This window comes from Pristis pectinata, chromosome 8, assembly GCF_009764475.1.
Source record: "Pristis pectinata isolate sPriPec2 chromosome 8, sPriPec2.1.pri, whole genome shotgun sequence".
Classification (NCBI taxonomy): Eukaryota; Metazoa; Chordata; class Chondrichthyes; order Rhinopristiformes; family Pristidae; genus Pristis; species Pristis pectinata.
In genome coordinates, this window is record NC_067412.1 from 27,041,514 (window position 1) to 27,060,790 (window position 19,277).

General features: G+C 37.8%; 1 protein-coding gene across 2 annotated transcripts; it reads right to left on the reverse strand.

The window, feature by feature from the left end:
• Positions 1–437: 437 nt before the first annotated feature.
• LOC127573369 (importin subunit alpha-5-like) lies at positions 438–18,651 on the reverse strand. 2 transcript variants are annotated; one of them, XM_052021518.1, is made up of 10 exons: positions 18,578–18,651; positions 15,164–15,301; positions 14,557–14,642; positions 13,669–13,937; positions 13,493–13,575; positions 11,467–11,730; positions 4,648–4,881; positions 3,660–3,842; positions 1,425–1,574; positions 438–603 (listed from the first exon to the last, which is right to left on the reverse strand). In XM_052021518.1, the coding sequence occupies exons 1-10, from the start codon at positions 18,644–18,646 to the stop codon at positions 511–513; spliced, it is 1,569 nt and encodes a 522-aa protein (XP_051877478.1). In that variant the 5' UTR covers positions 18,647–18,651; the 3' UTR covers positions 438–510. The 2 variants fall into 2 exon arrangements, with proteins under 2 accessions (XP_051877478.1, XP_051877479.1); XM_052021519.1 differs by lacking the exon at positions 3,660–3,842 and having other exon boundaries at positions 490–603; positions 18,578–18,646.
• Between the last annotated feature and the right edge of the window lie 626 nt (positions 18,652–19,277).

Below are 19,277 nucleotides of genomic sequence, written 5' to 3' on the forward strand. Positions count from 1 at the left end.
AAATGAACAAGAACAATGTGTGGGAGAAGATCACAAACAGCAGTGACAGGAGAGCAAGCAGATGCAGGAAATTCAACTGCCACTGAGTGAGCAAGTCTGCTCTGAGCTAAGCTGTTTGGGAATGACAGAGCAGAACTGCTTGGGGATCATGTTCAAACCATGAAGGATAAAGTTTCTGGTTTTCTGCAGAAAGAATATTGTACTTCAGACTCTTGAATCAAGTTTTACTCTCAGCAATACCATTGTTACTTGCTGCTCACTGGCTCACAGCCAAGTTACCCTTTACATACTGTACTAAATTAATCCAACTAGTGTCAAGATTTGGAGCATGCAAAATGGTGGATGGACAAATTCATCCCACAGCCTTGTTCGACATATCTGAAAGTTTACTGTTCTACTCATCCTCAAAAATAACATGCTTGTTGAAAAAATGTTTTGCAAAAGAGATTTATTTCTGAAAATACAAATCATTTACTATAAATTATTGCACCAACTGTTTTTCTGCACGCTTCAAAAACTAAATCTATCTTTCAGAGGAGGATCTACTTTAGATGGCATTTCTTCATTTGCTGCTTCTGGCTCCAAGTTTGTAACTTCTTGCTCCTAGAAGGAAATCATTCAGATTTTAATAGCTTGATTTCAGTCTTCAAGTTGTAGTTTACCAAAATAAAGCAGAAAAATTGACTAGTCCCCACCCATCTTCCACCCCCACCCCCCAAAAAAAGATTTACAGGTATCTCTATTCTGGGATTGCTTGTGTATTCTCCCTGTGGTCATGAGGGTTTCCCCCATTTTTTTCTTTAAAACTACATCCAGAAAGACATGCTGGTTGTTTTAAACAACTACAAATTTCCCCTTGTTTGGGTAAAAGCAGAATCACAGACATTAGTGGGCATGTGTGAGGGAACAGGTTATAGGATTGCCCTGAAAGACAGCATATACTCAGTTTGAATGCCTTCCCCTATGCTACAATAAAATATGAAGGAAGAAAGTTGGTTCTGAGAACCAATTTATGAGATTTGTGACAATATTGTCGACCTTAAATCTATTTTTCTTCCTTCAGGTCATGGGAGGGAAATACCCAATTAGCTTCCCATTAGCAGTTAAAGTACAAACCAAAAATGCATGAATGGGCCTTCCTTTCCCCCCACCCCCCTAATGGCTTACTAGCTTTAGCAGCCTGCATGGTTTTACTCTGGGAAAGACAACAACCAGCTTTTTGTGAAAGAATGAACAGAATTGAGCCTCATCTTTTGACAAGCAAATCAAAAAAGTCATTCCATCCAATTGTCAGCAGAAAACTAAGAGGACAGCCATCAATCTAAATATTCTGCAATTCACAGCATCACCAGTAAATCAGTGCAAGTTTGAAAAGCAAAACAAGTTTTTGGTAGCAATGAATAGATCATCATGCAAGTGCTTACCTCATCATAGAAATACTTCTCAATTAGCTTTAATGATGTTTGGTACACCATATTATTTGAATGGAATTGAAGAGCTTCAATTTTCTCCAAGCCATTAAATTCCTCTATTATTAAACATAGTTTATCTGTTTCACCCAACTGCTCAGCAGCCTGTTACATACAGAAATACAATTAGTTAATACATTTTTATTCAAGTCTAGTACATAGTTGCAGCTAACAGCAAGTCTGTTATTCACACCAGATTCTCTCCTGTTTGGGCTGATTCACTAAGTTCGGAAAATGGTCACAACACAAATCTGCTATAACATGCAACAGGAAAAATAGTAGCAGTAATTTATAAAAAGACTTAACATGCAGTTTTCATTCTCCATAGAATCTTTTACTAAAAGGAATTATGATCAGTCTCAGGATGCAAATCTGAGATAGCAAAACTGAATGCAAGTTTCAACACAATACCCAAAACTAAAAGAACCCCACAATTATTGAATGGAAAAGCACATGGTGGCCATATGGCTGATTATACTTGAAATCAATTAGCCCACAACTGAAGTTCCCTTTTTAGATTTGTTCATGGGGTGCCAGTCAAGCAGGCTGCATTGTCTTGGATGGTAGTTTCAAGCTTAAGTGATTGGTGTTGCACTCAACTTAGCAAATGGAGAGTAGGCCATCATACTTCCCATTTGTGCCTTGTAATTGCTAGAAAGATCTTGGGGGTGTCAGCAGAATCACTACCACAGGCTTTGATCTGCCTTTGCAGCCTTTATTTAAATGGTTCAAGAAAAAGCAGCTTTCCTCAACCTCTCCTGCACCTTCAAAAGACATGTTTGTGCACTTCAAGACATTTTGTTCTTGCACCCTCATTGCTCTTATTTTGATCAGAAGATTGAAGTGATTCTTCATTCTAAAGACTTCTCTCCTTACTTCACCAGTCCATTTCAGTTGTGAAGACTTGTGCACAGGGGATTGGCCCTTGATAACTATTTAGCATATTAATGACAGATACGAGGGCATGTGTTTGAAAATAAAAATATTGCAAATGGTGGAAATCTGAAATAAAGCAGTGTTCAAAATACTCATGAAGAGAAAGAAAATAGTTGTCATTTCGGATCAAAGACCTTTCATCACACCTGGGAAAGAAAACAATATGCTGCCTGACCTGCTGAGTATTTCAAGTAGTCAGTACTGGCAGCTTGATTTTCAAGAAATAAAACTAGTTTTAAGTTGAGTGAGGGTCAGGAAGAGATGAGTAGGATAGAGGGAATATATCTGATACAATGAGGCCAGGGTTGCTATGTGGATAAGATTGTAGGGGTCCTCTAGCTGATGGGTTAAATTGGAACAAATCAGAGCAGAAAGTGACCTAGAACCTTCAAAATGAGGTACGTGTTTAAATGCATGGTCACATGCCTCTCCAAATGTTGTACTGCTTGTGCACTATATTCAGTCTTCATACCATGGTACCATTGCCTTGTGCACCCTAGTGTCTGTCATTAATGCACATAAAAACTTTCCATTCAGAATACTAACATGCATGTAATGTTTTAACAGAATTCCCTTGACGTAAACCCTTAGCCACAATTGCCTCCATAGCTCATTTTGTATGCACCATTGACAATTAACCCCTAGGCTTCAAATTTTGTTAGCACTTGAATCAGCTGATTTGTCAAACCAAGTTTTGAAATCCAGATAAATGAACTGCACAATCCTCCACCTTTTCAATTACTGCAAATAATCAAATAAAATTTAGATACCAGTTAATCTGCTGTGGCTCTCTTCTATTCCTTGATAGTATTCAAAAAGGTCAATTAAGCCTCAAATTTTGCCCATCACCAAAATTGGGCTGACTTCCCCATGGATGCCAAGTTCACTCATCTCTCAATTTTAAATACAAATCTGACAAAGTGGGTTGGGCAGAAACATTCATAATGTACCGGTCACTCCTAGTTCTACCATTGCGAAGCTTACAGCAAAAGTCTCTGGTATTCCATCCTTTCCAACATTCAGCCATCTAGGATGCTTTCTACAAGTAGGAAGCAAAACATCTACCATAAGTGCTGCTACACCTATGGAATATTGTAGCATGATTCTCCTTGACTGCTGCATTTGTAGATACTTTTCTCCAGCAAAGGACAAAGTCCTCCTTTATTAAATCAGCCATGAGCTTTTGCCTCTAAAAAGATCTTTTTGGCTACAACCTTCAAATTTCTTGTGGAAAAAAAGCTTCAGTTTGCTTACAAGGAAGATATTTGCCAGAGCATCCAGGATCACAAGAAGAATTTTGGCGTCTTTAACAGTCAGTAGATTAATGAGAGGTTGCAACACCCCACACTGCACCAGGTGAACAACTTGTTCAACTGTACCACCATTGGTGTAATTAGTAACAGCCCAAACAGCTTCTTTCTGAGCTTTAAAGTCACCCTGCAAGACAAGTCAAAAAAATGTTTTAGCTCAAAAGAATGAGTTTTTTAAAAAATCAACAAGTGTATTCCCTTTAGATGTTATGGTTGAAACATACAGCATTTTATACACACAAAGTGTTCCAACTGTTGCCAAGTAAGTTTTTCTACCGACATTTGCTACTTAAGAATGGGTGTTCTACATTCACTTTGTCTGTAAACAAAATTCTTGCTGGACAAGACAAAATCTGGAGCCAAACAGCTGGCATAATGTGATAGACACATTGATGGGCCTGAACAAGCTCACCCACAAAACCCCTCTGCTTTCCCATCTGTCAAAATGGGAGGTTTTTAAGAAAGCTTTAATTTTAAAAAGCTGGTAATACCCTAGACATTCAAAACCAAATCTTGAACTATTAAAATGAAAGAAACATTCAGTTTTTTTTAAATAAGGCAATTTATTCCCTTCTTCAGTTACAAAATCCTCACTTGTCCAGATGAGTGCAGTTTCAAAAATACCAGCTCAGCCCCATCCAGGCCAAAGCAATCTGTTGGAATGATATCATATCAACCCACCAACTTCCAATGGCCAGCAATGCTCATGTTTAAAAGTGAACACAGTTGTTAATAAATTCACAACAGCTTGATAGGATTTACTGGTTAAATGCTACCTCAATCAAACATGATGCAAAAGCCTTAATTGTTAATGTTGCTAGGCACAAGCAGTTTCTTAGACAACAGATTACTTAACTAAAGTTACACTCAGTAGGTAGATATTTTCATTTAACAAGTAATTCAATCCCTTAAATAACTAATTAAATACTTACTTTTTCCATAAGTTCAATAAGAGGAGATATAACTCCACAAGTAATCAATTGTTGAATCTGCATCGTAGGTCCTGCAGCAATATTGGAAATGGCCCAAGCAGATTCTTTTTGTATGCAGGTCTTGGGATGTTTCAGGAGTTTTGGTAGAATAGAAAGAACTCCAGCTTCAAGGACAGCCTCTGTTTGGCTGTCAGTCCCACTCACAATGTTGCCAATAGCACGGAGGGCAGGAGTCTGAAATAAATTTTACATCCAAAAGTCTTGTTAAATTGGACAAATTAAAATGCCCTGCAACTTAGCATTAGAAAATTAAATTGATGTTTAATTTGACATGTTCACAAGATAGAGCTTCCAGACATGTAGCAGGGTGCTGCAGTGCTCTGGAAAGACAAGCTCAGCATAAACTGGCATTCAAGCTCTAACTTTGAAACCATAATGACCTGATCTACTGCAGGTAAAGCAGAAGCAAATCTTCTAAAAGCATCTGGAAAAATAATCATGCTACATGTGGCTGCCACACACCCAACATCCTGTATTAGGTCTCTCCACTCCATTCCATTCTTCACACCAAGAGCCAAACACTTGCAATATTCTCAACTAAATCAAATACATCTACAAAGCTCAATCAAAACTCCCTTTTGCTATCATTGACATTTGGTACACCAAGTCTAATGTCATAGTCATACATACAGTGTATAAATGCCATGAAAATTAGCTTTTTGCAGCAGCACTGTACATTACAAATACAAGTTAACAAACTTAAATTATACACAATTTGCATGGGGGGGGAGGGGAGGGAGATTGCCTTGGGGTTTTTCAGATTGGTTCAGGTATCTGATGGCACTGGAAAAGCTGTTGAACCTAGTTGTGGTCTTCAGGCTCCTGAACCTCCTACCTCAATAGCAGCATCAAAGGGGGCAAGTCACCAAACATGTCAAAACAAATCCAAAACAAGTCTTATCCCATTGACCTTGCTCCAGCAAAGGCTGATCCAATCTTGGCACCAGATCCACTTTCTTGCCTGATGCCCATAATCTTAGATCCCTTTACAGACCAATGATCTGTCTTGTATTTGAATATATTCAATGATTAGCTTTAATGAAAAAAGTGGCAGTTCAATCATTATGTATACTAGCTTGCCAAAATAAAAATGTAATTGAAGCTATTGGTGACATTTTGACTTAACCAAAGATTGATCAAGGGATGCTGTTGATGAGAATCAAAAATGCAAATTACTGATCATAAAAATTGGAAAATGCCTGGGTCAGTCAGCATCTAGAGAAATAAACAGTTCACGTTTTAAGCTGATTATTTGCAAGGTCATCGAACCAGAATTTTAATTGTCACTGTACAGATAACACCTAACTTGCTGAGTAGTTCTAGCATTTTATATAGTATCTACCTTACCAATACATTGACAATAGAGATATGGACAGTATTGGCAATAGCTATTGTATATGGAAAGTCATTCAAGTAATACACAGGAGGCTTAAAAGATGAAAGACCACACAAGTAAGAGGAAAATGATGGTATGGATTCCATGATGACATGGCTGGGATGGTCAAGTGGGCAGAAGCTTAAAGAATTCATTGCTGCACAGTGTGATGAGATGAACTTGGATTAATACTGTTTTGTTAAGTGTAGTTAAATAGAGATATCATGGTGCATCCAAAACAAATTTTACCTGGGTTAATAAAAACAATACAAGTTCATAAAACCACTAGTTAGGCTTCATGTATTATGGACAAATCTCAGCATCACACGTCAGGAATGATGCAAAGACCTTAGAAATGTTACAGGAAAGTTTACCAGGAATGAGGAGTTTTATTTAAATTGTTGGGCTATTATCCTTGGGAAAACAAGTTTTGAAAGTAAAGAGAACAGTTGCAACATCCAGCATGTAGGTCAAAAATCAGAGCTCAGATTCCAATTGCCAGATGACCAGGAAACAAAAAAGTTCTTAAATGCATGATCTCAAGTAAAGGTAGAAGCCAATTTCTTGATAATTTTAATCTCCAACTCCTATAAAGTGGGTTATGGGCAGATAGCAGTGATAAGCTACTGCTTTTGATGGGGATGACAGCCAAATATCTTAAGACACTAATTCTATATTCATGTATATTAGTTCAGTGTTTATGAAGTTTCCTTTCATTGGATTTCTTGGGTAGAAAGTGTATTCCAGATTTCTGTTCATCTCCACTTGCACATGGCAGGCTTTTGGAACACAGTCAGAAATCTACACCACAATTAGGATTACAACTATTTTAAAAGAACCGATTCTACACAAACAATTCATGCCTTTATAGCAAAACTTTTATTTACAATAGAATAATTCAAAAATATTACTTTCTTAATGAGAGATCAAACTTTTGTGTTGTTTTATGCTGGGGATGACAGAAACATACTTCAGTGACACTTCTGACTTTTGCAAGCTTTATAAATGCTTTCACCTCCTGAACCCTGCTTGGCAGCATACACAACAAACCAAATTCTCTGCAGCTACTTGGACAACCACATCCAACAATATCAAAAGATGGAGAAGCTGATCAGCTCGAGACCAATTTGTTGAACCTCAATAGGACCTTAAACACCAACAGACAATATGGAATACATTCAATCTAAATTTTGGCCAGCAGATTAGGCAATCTAAAGCTATTTGAAAAATTAACTGGATTATCCTCTAATTTGGAGGTCAACACTTTAAAGCTGCTTTTTATAAAATGGAAATAAACTTGAGAAGTGGAGTATGGTGACATGCCACAACTCACCTCAAATGGAGTCCAGCATGTAGTATGTTTAATTATATTGTCATTATCACTGCTACTTGCAGCTTCTTCAAGGTAATTTAATTATTTAATATTCATTATAAATAAAAGGCACCACTGTGCATTGTTGGTGGATCATTAAGTTTCCTTCCTTTTGTTGTTTCAGTTGTACCTCAATCACAGTAACAGTGATACATCAGATACTTTTCATTCTTTGATTCTATGCAACATTCAGCAGATTTAGAACTATACGAGGTCTCCCACTCAAATTAAGCGCTTTGATGGCCATATCCATGAGCATCTTAAGGTTATCACTGTCCAGTAATGCTTAATAGTTGCCATGCTGTTCAGTAAATCACTAATTTTTTTTTATTTACAGCATGGTAACAGGCCCTTCTGGCCCAATGAGTCCACACCGCCCAATTTAAACCCCCATATTAACCTACCCGTACGTCTTTTAGAATGTGGGAGGAAACCGGAGCACCCAGAGGAAACCCACACAGACATGGGAAAACGTACAAACTCCTTACAGACAGCAACGGGAATCGAACCCCAATCGTTGGTGCTGTAATAGCGTCACGCTAACCGCGTGCATTTGGAGAATATGTCAGCACAATAAATTTAGCGCTTCCTTTCCATTGTCAAATGTACATGTTGAAATTTCAAAAACAGAAAATGCTGTGTAACACTCAATAGGTCAAACATCTTTGGAGATACAGACACACAGCTAAAACAAAAAAGGCTGAAAATGCCTGATAGATCATGCAGTCAATGTGGGAAGAGAAAAAACGGGGCTAATATTACAAACGGATAATTTGTAGCAGAACTGGCTATTTCTTCTACAAAATAGAAGAAATGATTACCTTAAATTGTCAAAGTCAATTTAGAGCCCCAAAGTTTTCAACACTCCTAGCAAGAAGATGAAGCACTATTTCTCAGCTTACATTAGGCTTCACTGAAAGTATAGCAGGCCTCTAACTGTGAAGTGGGACAGAGAATTAAAGTGACAGGAAACTGCAATGAAACTCTGATCATTACACTCAAACTATTCAGAAATCCTGATGTTTCAGCATCTGGTTCCAATTCTTGTACTCCTTAGAAACTCACCAGGCTCTGGTTCTTATAAGTCCCTTGAAAATTACTCTATTCACCAGAAATTTTATTCTGATGTGCAACATCTTTAAAAAGTAATTTAAAAGTGGAGTATTAATAGGAATACCATGCAAAAAAAAAAACCCAAAAGTTTGCTGGTCCACTGCCAAATTTATCTTATCACATTATTGCAGTTTTACTGTAGAAAGGAGCTTAAGGTCACTCTCAGAATGAACAGCTTACCCCTCTAATATTAACCCAGGTTTGTGTCTAGCTTGTCTAAATGATGCCAACAGTAGTGCAACCCCCAAAATTGGTGTCTGTTGATGTTTTCAACCACACTGGTATGAATTGCTAGTAGCTCTGTTTCATTCACAGAAGTGACAACTTTGAGTAATAGTCAGTTTGAGCCTTCAGATGTTAACCAAGCTCAAGACATCTCACACAGTTAAAGTACAGTATAGCTCTTCCAAGCAAGCCTCAAGTTAACTGACAAAATCTGGAATCCCAGCTGGCTTCATGAAATTCCCCCTCAGAAACAAGTGTACAGAAATAAAAGAAAATCCTGCAAAGTGGTTTTATGATCAGATCAGTCAGAAGAAGTGGAAAAAAGTGGCCAAGACATCTGACAAGCAACAGCACTCCTGGAAAGAAGTTGCTTGGGAGATGTCTGCAAGGACAAGCATCTTGAAAGAGTTCCTGTGCTGTAGCCAAATGCCCCTTCCACATGTGAATACAGAATGTTTAATGTATTGAGAAATAGGGAAGCTCCCCATTTTATGGGATCCTGAGGAAAGGTTGTTAAGGGGAAGAGCAATGCTGATTTTGAGAAGCAGAGGTACAGGCTTACTGGACAAACCTCAAGTAGCCAACAAATACAAGTGCCTGTACTGCTCAAAGTCAAAGTCACTCTTACTCTGAGCAAAGTAGCCAAAGATACAGATGAAATATCTGCTGAGGTCACTCACATGAAATATACAAAGTAGCAATGTCAGGAAAAATTCTCCTGTTAAAGTGGAAAACTTTTTTTTGGATAAATGCAACATAATATTCATATCCAGTAAACAGTTGCCTCCAGTGAGGCTTCAAGGACAGGCATTAAGAGGGTACTCCTGCTTTTCCCAGATACCTCTGGGCAACTTTTAGACAAGGAAGCCACCTCCAGTGCAAATTTTTCTTCTGAAGTTTGTGCAAGTTCCTCCACCCTTCGGGATAATTCTGCTACCTCATTCCCATCATGCGCCCATTCCTTGATAATATTTCCTATTGCTGAAAGTGCTAGTTATTTGTAGTGTGATTACTTGAGGACGACTTCAAGTTCCAAAAGGAAGGATGCTACTTAATGCAGGAAAATCAATCCCCAGCACCCACTTTTCATAAATCTATGGCAAATATGCAAGGGAGCCTACCAGCCATGTTTTGAAATGAAAGTTTTAAAGTTTCACAACAGACTTCATGCTTAAAGGACATGAGAATTTCTGCCAACCTGCCCTCTAAATCTTACCTTGGAAGTTCTCACTTCAAGGACAGCCCCACAAATAACTGAACAAGTAAAAAAAAAATGACTTTAGTAAGGTAGATTAATAGTATTGCAATAACTATGAAGCAATTTATGCTTCTCGTTGATGAGAAAGCAATCACCTACAATTATTAAATTGTACTCATATTTTGAAAGATTAACAGCCCAATGCTACTGCTGTTTATTGGCAAGGACAGGTAGAATCATGGGGGTTCAAGGTCAGCTTGGACTCAAAAAATAACATTGCCATGCATGGCATTGACAAATTCCTGTCTTTTTTTTAAAAAAGTAAACACAATTTTTTCCCTAGATGCTTTGCATAAAAGCAAAAACTTACAGGTTATGGTTTCATAGAACCAAGAACTGACAAAAGCAGATTCATGACAGGAATGGCAATTATGAAATGAAGTAACACTTCCATGTTAAAATCAGTCCTCACAGGCAGGTTTCCTATCAGGGAACACAAGCTGATACAGGTAGTCAATTTAAAACCTGAATAGCACTCAAGTTTGATGTCTTTGTAGTTGAGTTCTCAGTGCTATATCATACCACACTTTGCCACTGACCTCTGGCACAAGATTTGAGCAAACTACTTTTGAAAGGCTGGATGTAGTGATATTATCCCAGCTAGAAAGGGAACTTCCTACCATCTTCCATTCAATCACATTTCAAACCATTCAACATGTTGCACTTTCATGACAAAATAAATCTCATTTTAAATTCAAGCCTTTACTACTTTTCATGCTGTCTCAGCTGGGCTAAAGGTGTGGTGTCATTGTGAGTTCGTTCTTTCAAACTATAGGGCAAGGGGAGTCCAGGCACTCAAGTGCAAAATCCCAGTTTGTATTACAGTCCAGTACACAAATAGTCAGTACCAGGGAAAGTCTTGCACTGTTAAAGAATACTCTCTTTTGCATGAGGAAACAAAACAAAGATCACATTTGCCTTATCTAGTGGATATAAAATAATCCATAGAAGTACTAATAAGCAGGCAAATCATGTTCACTACTCCCACAAATAGATTTTCCAACATTGCTTTGTTAAAGGTAGTCACACAAATGGCCCTTTTTCCTCTATCATTTTTCTTGCAACATAGTCATTGCTATGACGTAATGCACAAAATATCTAACAGAGATAACTTCACATCAAAATAAATGTACTGAATCATAAGTTAACAACTTAAGATTGCCTTTTTCATCAGCAAGATGCTGACATCCTGACTGACAAATTAAAATTAGCAAATTTTATAACATCAAGCAAAGTAGTTTCTTAAACAAATATTCCTTTCTAGGCCACACGACCTCAAGTGCCATTTGACAGATTTCTTTCCCTTCAACTTTATTAGCTGAGCAAGAGAGTTTCTTTGAATAAGTTTACACAAGTTGCTTTGAAGTTTAATTCAACAAAAGTTCAATGAGAAGGTGGAGCTCTCAGATTACTCACCAACACAGCCAGTTGAACATTGCTCATCAATTGAACAAGCCTTGGCAAAATGCCAGTCTGAATCACCACTTCAATACGATCATTAGGACCATCAGTAAGGTAGGATATTGCCCAACACGCATCAGACAAAAGTGTAACATCATGATGATGAAGCAACTGAACAAGTGTGGGAAGAATTTGTTGAACTGTTGCAAGGGGTGGATGTGGATTTTTGTTGCGACACAGGTTTGATAAAGTCCATGCGATATTGCGCAAGAATCCAATCTAAAATTGAAGTAATTTTAATTATGTCAATATTGTAGCGAATAGGTAATTTATTACAAGCTAGTAACTAGAACAGATGTAAACAGTCAAATTACACTTTCAAACTTAATGTTACCAATGAGAGGAACTAGTCCATCCAAAAACAATTAGTTACCCATCGTCAAGTTAGACGCAACCAATTTGCAAGAGACTTGTCATTAATTTCTAGTTGCAAGATAAGAAATGTATTTATCAACTGTGTTTTCTCTACACAATGACAAGATTAAAAATATGCATTTAATGCTTTTAATGTGGCAAAAATCTCTCAAAGTATTTCATGGCAGCATTATAAAACAAAACTTGACACCAAGTTACATAAGGGCAGATCTTAGAGTTAGATTTTTAAGAAGCTTCCTAAAAATAACAGGAATGGAAAGGACCAAGAAGGACCTTAGACTGGACAGCTGAAGGCTGAATATCAATGATTGAAATCAAGATTGGTCAGGAGGCCAAAATTAGAAGATTCCAGGTATTTCAGAGGGAGAAATGAGAAGGGGGAAGCCATGTAGCAATGTGAAAGCAATTATTAAATTGTTAAAATTGAGGCATTGCTAGACCAGCAGCATTGCACGTCAGTGACCATGGAGACCAAGACATTATGATTGAATCTCATGTACAGCTTCATTACAAAAAGACTTGGATTCAAATAGCATCTTATGACTCTTGTAGGAAACATGGCTCTTGTGTGTACATATAAATTGAACACAAATAGCAATGTGAAGGTAACTAGAAATCTATTTTTGTGATGTAGGTTGAGAAATAATTGTTGTTGAGAGAAGCAAGAATAACTTCCATTGGAGGGGCAAGGGAGCTACCATTTAAAACAAATAAAACAACTTTCGCTCCCAGAGAGTTGAATTTTTGGAACTCTTTTCTTCAAAGGGCAGTAAAAGCAGTGTGTTTAAATGTTCTTAAAGCAGATCTAGATAGATTGTAATGAGCATGTGGATGAAAGGTCAGATCTGCCATAACCTTATTGATTGGCAGAGCAGGCTGGAAGGGCTGAATAGCCTAATTAGCATGTTCATGTGGGTTTAACTAACATTTAAGGGAGGTTTGGATAGGTACATGGATGGGAGGGGTTTGGAAGGACATGGTCCAGGTGCAGGTAGATGGGACTAGCAGAAGATCAGGTGAGCATAGACTAGATGGGCTAAAGGGCCTGTTTCTGTGTTTAGTACTCTATGTTAATCTGCTTTGTTTACATAAAGGGAATAACAACAGTTGTCCTGTAAATAGCACCTTCTGTTCCACTTCTAAAGTGGCATGTGCCAAGAGCCATTTCCAAAGTCATTTCAAGTGATGGCCTCAACACCTATGACAATGTAGCACCACCTCGATATACATTTAACATTGCTGGAATAGTTTCAATCTGCAATATCATGACTTGTTCAAGAATAATTATGACACCCATGTTTAAATTAACAGCCATGTTGCAATTCCTCATGCCCTATTCCCCAACCTTCTATCTTTACAATTGCCTATCACTCATCACCACAACAAAGCCTTCAGCTTTGTGTGGGAGGTTTTGGGAGAGGGGGAAGCAAAGTAGGGAAAAAAACTAGTAGCAATGAGCCTTGCATCAGAGGAACACTCTCCTGGCTGTTTACTCAATTCAATGGTCATCCAGAGAAACAAAATTTAGTTATACATGTGTTCTGAAGAGCAGCCCAAACAGGATGCCAAGCATTTCAAGGAACTACATACTACGATGTAGACTTACAGGAATGTCAGGTTTCACCAATCCCAGTAGAGAAGGGACAGCAGAACTTTCAATTACTGCATCACGATAAAGAGCACCGTCACCTGGAAGGTATTTAACAAGTTACCTCCTCCATTTCTGTACACTAGTCTTGTTAGAATCTTAACCAAGCAGTTTGGAAACAGACAACCTTATACCTGCAATGTTACCCAAAGCCCACACAGCTTGCTCTCTGATGTGCATGTGTGGAGAATCAAGGAGATGTACAAATGCTGGAATAGCACCACCTTCTACCACGGCTTTTGTCTGGATTGATGTACCAGATGAAATGTTAGTGAGTGCCCAAGCGGATTCAAATTGCAGTGCTGAATGATCACCTCGACCAAGGAATTCAACAAACTTGTTAACCAGCCCTGCTTCAATTATCTCATCCAGGGGAGGTTTCCATGCTCGTGACAGAACTTTCCTGTTGAGAGAAAATATTGCAGAAAGGATCCAATTTAATCTATGGTTTTTCTGTTATTCCTCAAGATGAAAAGTGAATTGACAAAACTGGATTAGGATTGCATTTTGTCTTCTTTGTTGCTGTATCAAGCCTATAGGATGAAGACTGAAGTGCTAAATGTCACATTGCGTGCAAGGATCTAGAAGTCAAGATGGTGTCAGTACAGAACAGAATTACATATTTATGTTTGCTTGTTTTATTTTCTAAAAGTGACATCTTCATGAAACCTGGGTAAACTTTAGTATAAGTGCAAGATACATAGACAGAATCATTCAGAGCAGTCATTTTTCTTCAGATAGTAATGAAACTTTCATGGATTTTCCTGATGTAGGTTGCTTTGTGCCAGACAGATGGGTGTCTGAAGAAAGCCGATCAACAAAATTTCAAAGAAGGCATTCAATTCTTTTGTTGATGGTCCCCTGAATTCAATTACCTCACAGACACAAGCTTACAATGGAAATGGAATTTGGCCAAGTCGATTAACTTGCTGATTAATATGGCTAAAAATTTCTCCCTGAACTCTTGTAGTTGGGAAAGAATAAGAGGACATTCCTGCCTGATGAAGAAGCCAAGCTTATACCTAGCTTTATACGCAGCTTGCAGTTGTTGCAGTGGTTCTTGACTGTTCATTCCCTTCACAATCTCTTCTATAGTCATATCACAGTCCTAAAAATGAGGGAAGAACAATGTTTCAGGGGTTACCTGGCTCATTTTTGGACATAAAAAATTTAATTCTGAGCTACAAGTTTACATTTAAAAATTGGCCAAACTAAAATAGGTATGCTCAACAGGCAACATTCAAGTAATGCAAATTTGCTACATACAATTTTCTATCTTACACAGATTGATATTTTCCATTTTTAAGTGTGGCAAATCATAAACCTGCATCTAAAAATGGTAGGTCAAAAGATAATTCTGCCCTTGTGCCAAAGCAAGGCACCATAGAATGACATGGCATGGATTGGGCCATATCATATAGACAAGACAGACTTGGTATTCACTAGAAGTCTTACTCACTACCTGGCAAGAGATTACAAATCAGATTTGGCAAACAATACCATGAGGCATGTGCCCTGTCACTTCAAATGTGGAAAAACAAAGCCAATACAAAATTAAGTTAGTAGCAAAATTGTAGTTTCAACTTTTGCCGAGTAGCTTAAGGTGATAGTCAAAGTGAATATACATACACTAACTCCCTCAGGTTTTTGTAATGAATAAGGATCTCCATCTTGAAAATTGCCTATATTGCGTCGCTTCAAGATTTGTTCATCTTTTTTGGCTTTTCGTAATTCAATACAATATTCAACCCTTTGTCTCCTTAGTTCCTGTTTTTGTGGGTGGGGTGGGGAAAGAAAAAAAGTTTAAAATCTAGAGAATGCCAGAGGAATAAAAACTGTTCAATTCAAGCAAGCACCATAACCCTTTGAACTTGACCTGGTCTGCAACAATTAACAATTGAAGACAATTTCCATCAGCTGAAGGTAGAACTTAGCAGCAGCTCAAGTTTAACAAAACAGATTTGTATAAAGATATTGTATGAATAAACGCATCCATTGAGCAGCAAGTACAGACGCCTGAAGTCCAACACTGCCAGGTTCAAGAACAACCACTTCCTTTCTACCATTTGGTTCTTGAACCAACCAGAAAAACACTAATCGCTACAGTTGAGCAACTTTATAACCATTTTGATCACTGTACTAAAATGGACAGTTTTTTTTTAAGAGACAAATTGCAGATGCTGGAATCTGGAGCAACAAACAATATGCTGGGTTGAGCAGCATCTGTGGGAGCAAAGAATTTGTTAATGCTTTGGGTCAAAAACCCTACATCAGGACAGAGTGGAGGGGCAAGATGGCCAGCATAGAGAGCAGGAGGAGGAGTGGTAAGAAAGGATGCTGAGGAGATTGGTGGACTGAGCGGTATAAGATGACAGGCAGGTAGTGACTGAATGGCTGTTGCAGACTGAGCATAGGTGTTCTGTGAAATGGTTGCCAAGTCTGCGCTTGATCTCCCCAATGTAAAGGAGGCCACATTGGGAGCACCAAATGCAGTAGACAAGGTTGGAGGAGGTGCACGTGAACCTTTGCTTCACCTGGAAGGACTGTTTAGATTCCTGATGGCGATGAAGGAGGAGGTGCAAGGACAAGTGTTGCATCTACTGCAGGGGTAGGGGAAAGCACCAGGGGTCAGGGAGAGATGGGTGTGGAAGGATAAGTGGACCAGGGAGTCACAGAGGGAAGTGGTCCATACAGAAGGCAGAAAGGGGTGGAGAGGAGATGTGGCTGGTGGTGGGATCATGTTGCAGCTGGCAGAACTGACGAAGGATGATAATAGGGTGAGGACTAGGGGAACTCTCTCTGTTCTATCTGGGAGGAGGTGGGGTGAGAGCAGAAGTACAAGAAACAGGAGATGAGAGGTTGGGCTCCATCAACTACAGCAGAAGGGAAGCCAGTTACTTTTTTTGTTCTAATTGTGTTCTTTCTTGTAAAAATTGTGCATAATTTATATTTAATTTATATTTTTCTTGTGAATGCCACTTATATGATGCTATGTGCCTGTGATGCTGCTGCAACCTGTACATACATGTACTTTTTCACGTGACAATAAACTTGACAATAGAATTACTAATAACATACAGCAGTGAAACAAAACATTTAGTCCAAATATTGCATTTGTTCTCTATTTCACCTCCTCCTCAAGTTTCTTAGTTAATCAGCATAATACCATTTCCTTCTTCTTACGCTTCTCCTTAAATGCATCAGTAGCAGCACCAACTACTCCCAGAGGTAGCCAGTTTTAGGCGTGACATCATAAGGAACATTTACTGATTTTTTTTTTTATTTCCTCATGTTGACAGCCCCTAGTTTAGATCTTTCATACAAATTGGAAAAAAATGTCTTTAAATCTGTTCTATGAAAAATTTTCATAATTTTCAAAATCTGCACTTGGGTCATCCCTTAAATTCTGTCCAAGAGGAGAGCCAACTTATCTATCTTCTGCTGGGAAGTATCAGAAATGTGGGCAACATCAATTTTGGTTTGGATTTTTATGCACCCTCTTCTGTGATTTACAATAGGGCATTCAAAACCACAGACCATACTTTCAAGTTTCATCTAAGATTCACTAAAGGTTAGCATAGCTTTTTAGTTAAAAAACATCCCTCTGGAAGTAAGCCATTCAGTAGTCAGTAACCAGCATTACTAATGTTATGAATTGATTTGTAATCCTATTGTTTCAATATATGATTATTGTCTGCAACCCACCATCCCATCCATTAAACAAATAATGCAAATCAAACACTCATTTTTGGACAATAGGATCCCATGAATCTTTATTCCTCACCCCACTTCTAGACATGAAGCCAGCTTGCTAATCATTTTCCAACTTGTTGCTTTACTCCAAACAATGTCCTTATCCATTGAAGGATGTCAGATCTCAATGATGGCCTGTGGAATTAAGCTAAAATTACATCCACCACATGGAATTCCATCCTTATTGACTTGATATTTCATTGCAAATAGTCAAACCAAGATTTTCCCCATTGACAGCCATGCTTTAAGATCTTGGATTTTCCATATTTTTGTCCACATTTTCTTCTTTCCAGTTAGCTTCTTACAATTGATGTCACCCATGTCTCCCTAATTATATTTAATCTTCCTTCTTAAATGTGTTATTATGCAAATAGCTAACAGAATCACAAATCGGATACCATGCTTTTTCTTTTAAACAAAGTTTGCATAAATGCAACCTTCACATACCCATTTATCATGGAAAAGGCATTCATATGAAATGAGATGATTTAGGAAAAGTAGTATTTAAAACTTGATTGAAAAACAGGAGATTCTGAATGAAAAAAACAGATCAGCAGAGATTAAGAGGGGAAATTCAATTGTAGGAACAGGAATGAAGATGTGGTTTCTGTGGTGGGCAATGTTAAGAAAGAACAAGCATAGCAAATTAAGGGACACTAGGTAAGGAGATTAAAGTTTAAAACAAACAAATGACATGCATAGTGGAGATTGAAGGGGCATTAGAAACAGAACAAGAAAACCAGGTAGAACAAAATAACAGTATTCCAAGAGAAAACTACTAGGGATTGGAGGAGTGGCAGAAATTGCAACTTGGTGACAGAACCCCAGTTGCCATTAAAGTACACATTAAGATAATAGTTAACATTGGCCCTGTGCACCAGAAGCTGCTACCTCTAGTACTATTTTCCCACCCCTCCAATACACAAGGGTCTCATCTTTCTCCAGGTCTTCACTACACCTAATAAGAAAGTCATGGAACATTGCACTGCTCTTTCTTCATCTCTCCTTTCACCCAATGAATTTATTTCAAGAAGGTCAAATAACACCCATCTTTGAAACCACTCAAATGTTTTGAGGTAGAAGTTAAAATTTCAGGAAAGGAGTAGAAAAACCTAAACCACCAGATATATTTTTCAGTTGTTGCATTCTACTGAATACGCCAACTGGACAAAAGGCATTCTACAGGCAGAGAGAATCTTGGTTTAGTAATACAATTTGAATGCAAGTGCAAGCCAAATGAAGAGCTAAAAATTAATTGTCATCAATAGATTAAGTATGCAAAAAAAGTACCTGTATGTTTTTGCCAAAATTCTTGAATTTTTTCATCCTTTCATGCTCAGTTTTGCAGCTTGTCGACATCTTGGCAGTCTGAGTTTTTAAATAAAAGACAGCAATTTGATCTCAGTGACACAAAGATTCCAACAATGGGTGCAATAAACTTTTTAAAAAAAAATCAAGTAACATCTTTGAGCAGAGAGTACTGCTGTTAATTCCATTTGAATCCATTGGAACAGAGGTAAGGAACCACACAATGCCCTGTGTAGGGTTAATTTGACATCAAAAATTTTATATACTAAAAGCATCCACATAAATATTCTCTACACTTCAGGCATTTACTTTTCCTGACTTTTGATGGTCAACTGAGATGCTCATTTTATATTAGGAGAATAACTGTATCCAATTGAATTGAGAAATGATTTCATAGATTTTGAATGATGGGGGTAGGGATATGAAAGTGAGCAAAAATGATCAGGAACATGCATAGATTTAATGCAATTATCTTTCAAATACTTGCTTTTAAAAACTTGCATATTAATTATGGATTCAGCTGTCCATATGCAACAATTTAAAGTGCGTAACTTTGCAGTTACCCACAACTTGTGTTCAAGTGAATCATTGCTCAATCAGTATTACAGTCATTTTTTTCCCCCTATGCATTTGGATATCTAGCTAATAATTTTGCACAAAGGGAATCAATATATCACCACTT

Coding starts and splice junctions, on each gene's coding strand:
- LOC127573369 (XM_052021518.1), bottom strand. CDS start 18,646: ATGTCGACAAGCTGCAAAACTGAGCATGAAAGGATGAAAAAATTCAAG. Junction 11,731..13,492: donor TGGTGAAACCTGACATTCCT/GTAAGTCTACAT, acceptor CTTCAATTTTAG/ATTGGATTCTTGCGCAATAT. Junction 4,882..11,466: donor ATGTTCAACTGGCTGTGTTG/GTGAGTAATCTG, acceptor AATTTATTTCAG/ACTCCTGCCCTCCGTGCTAT.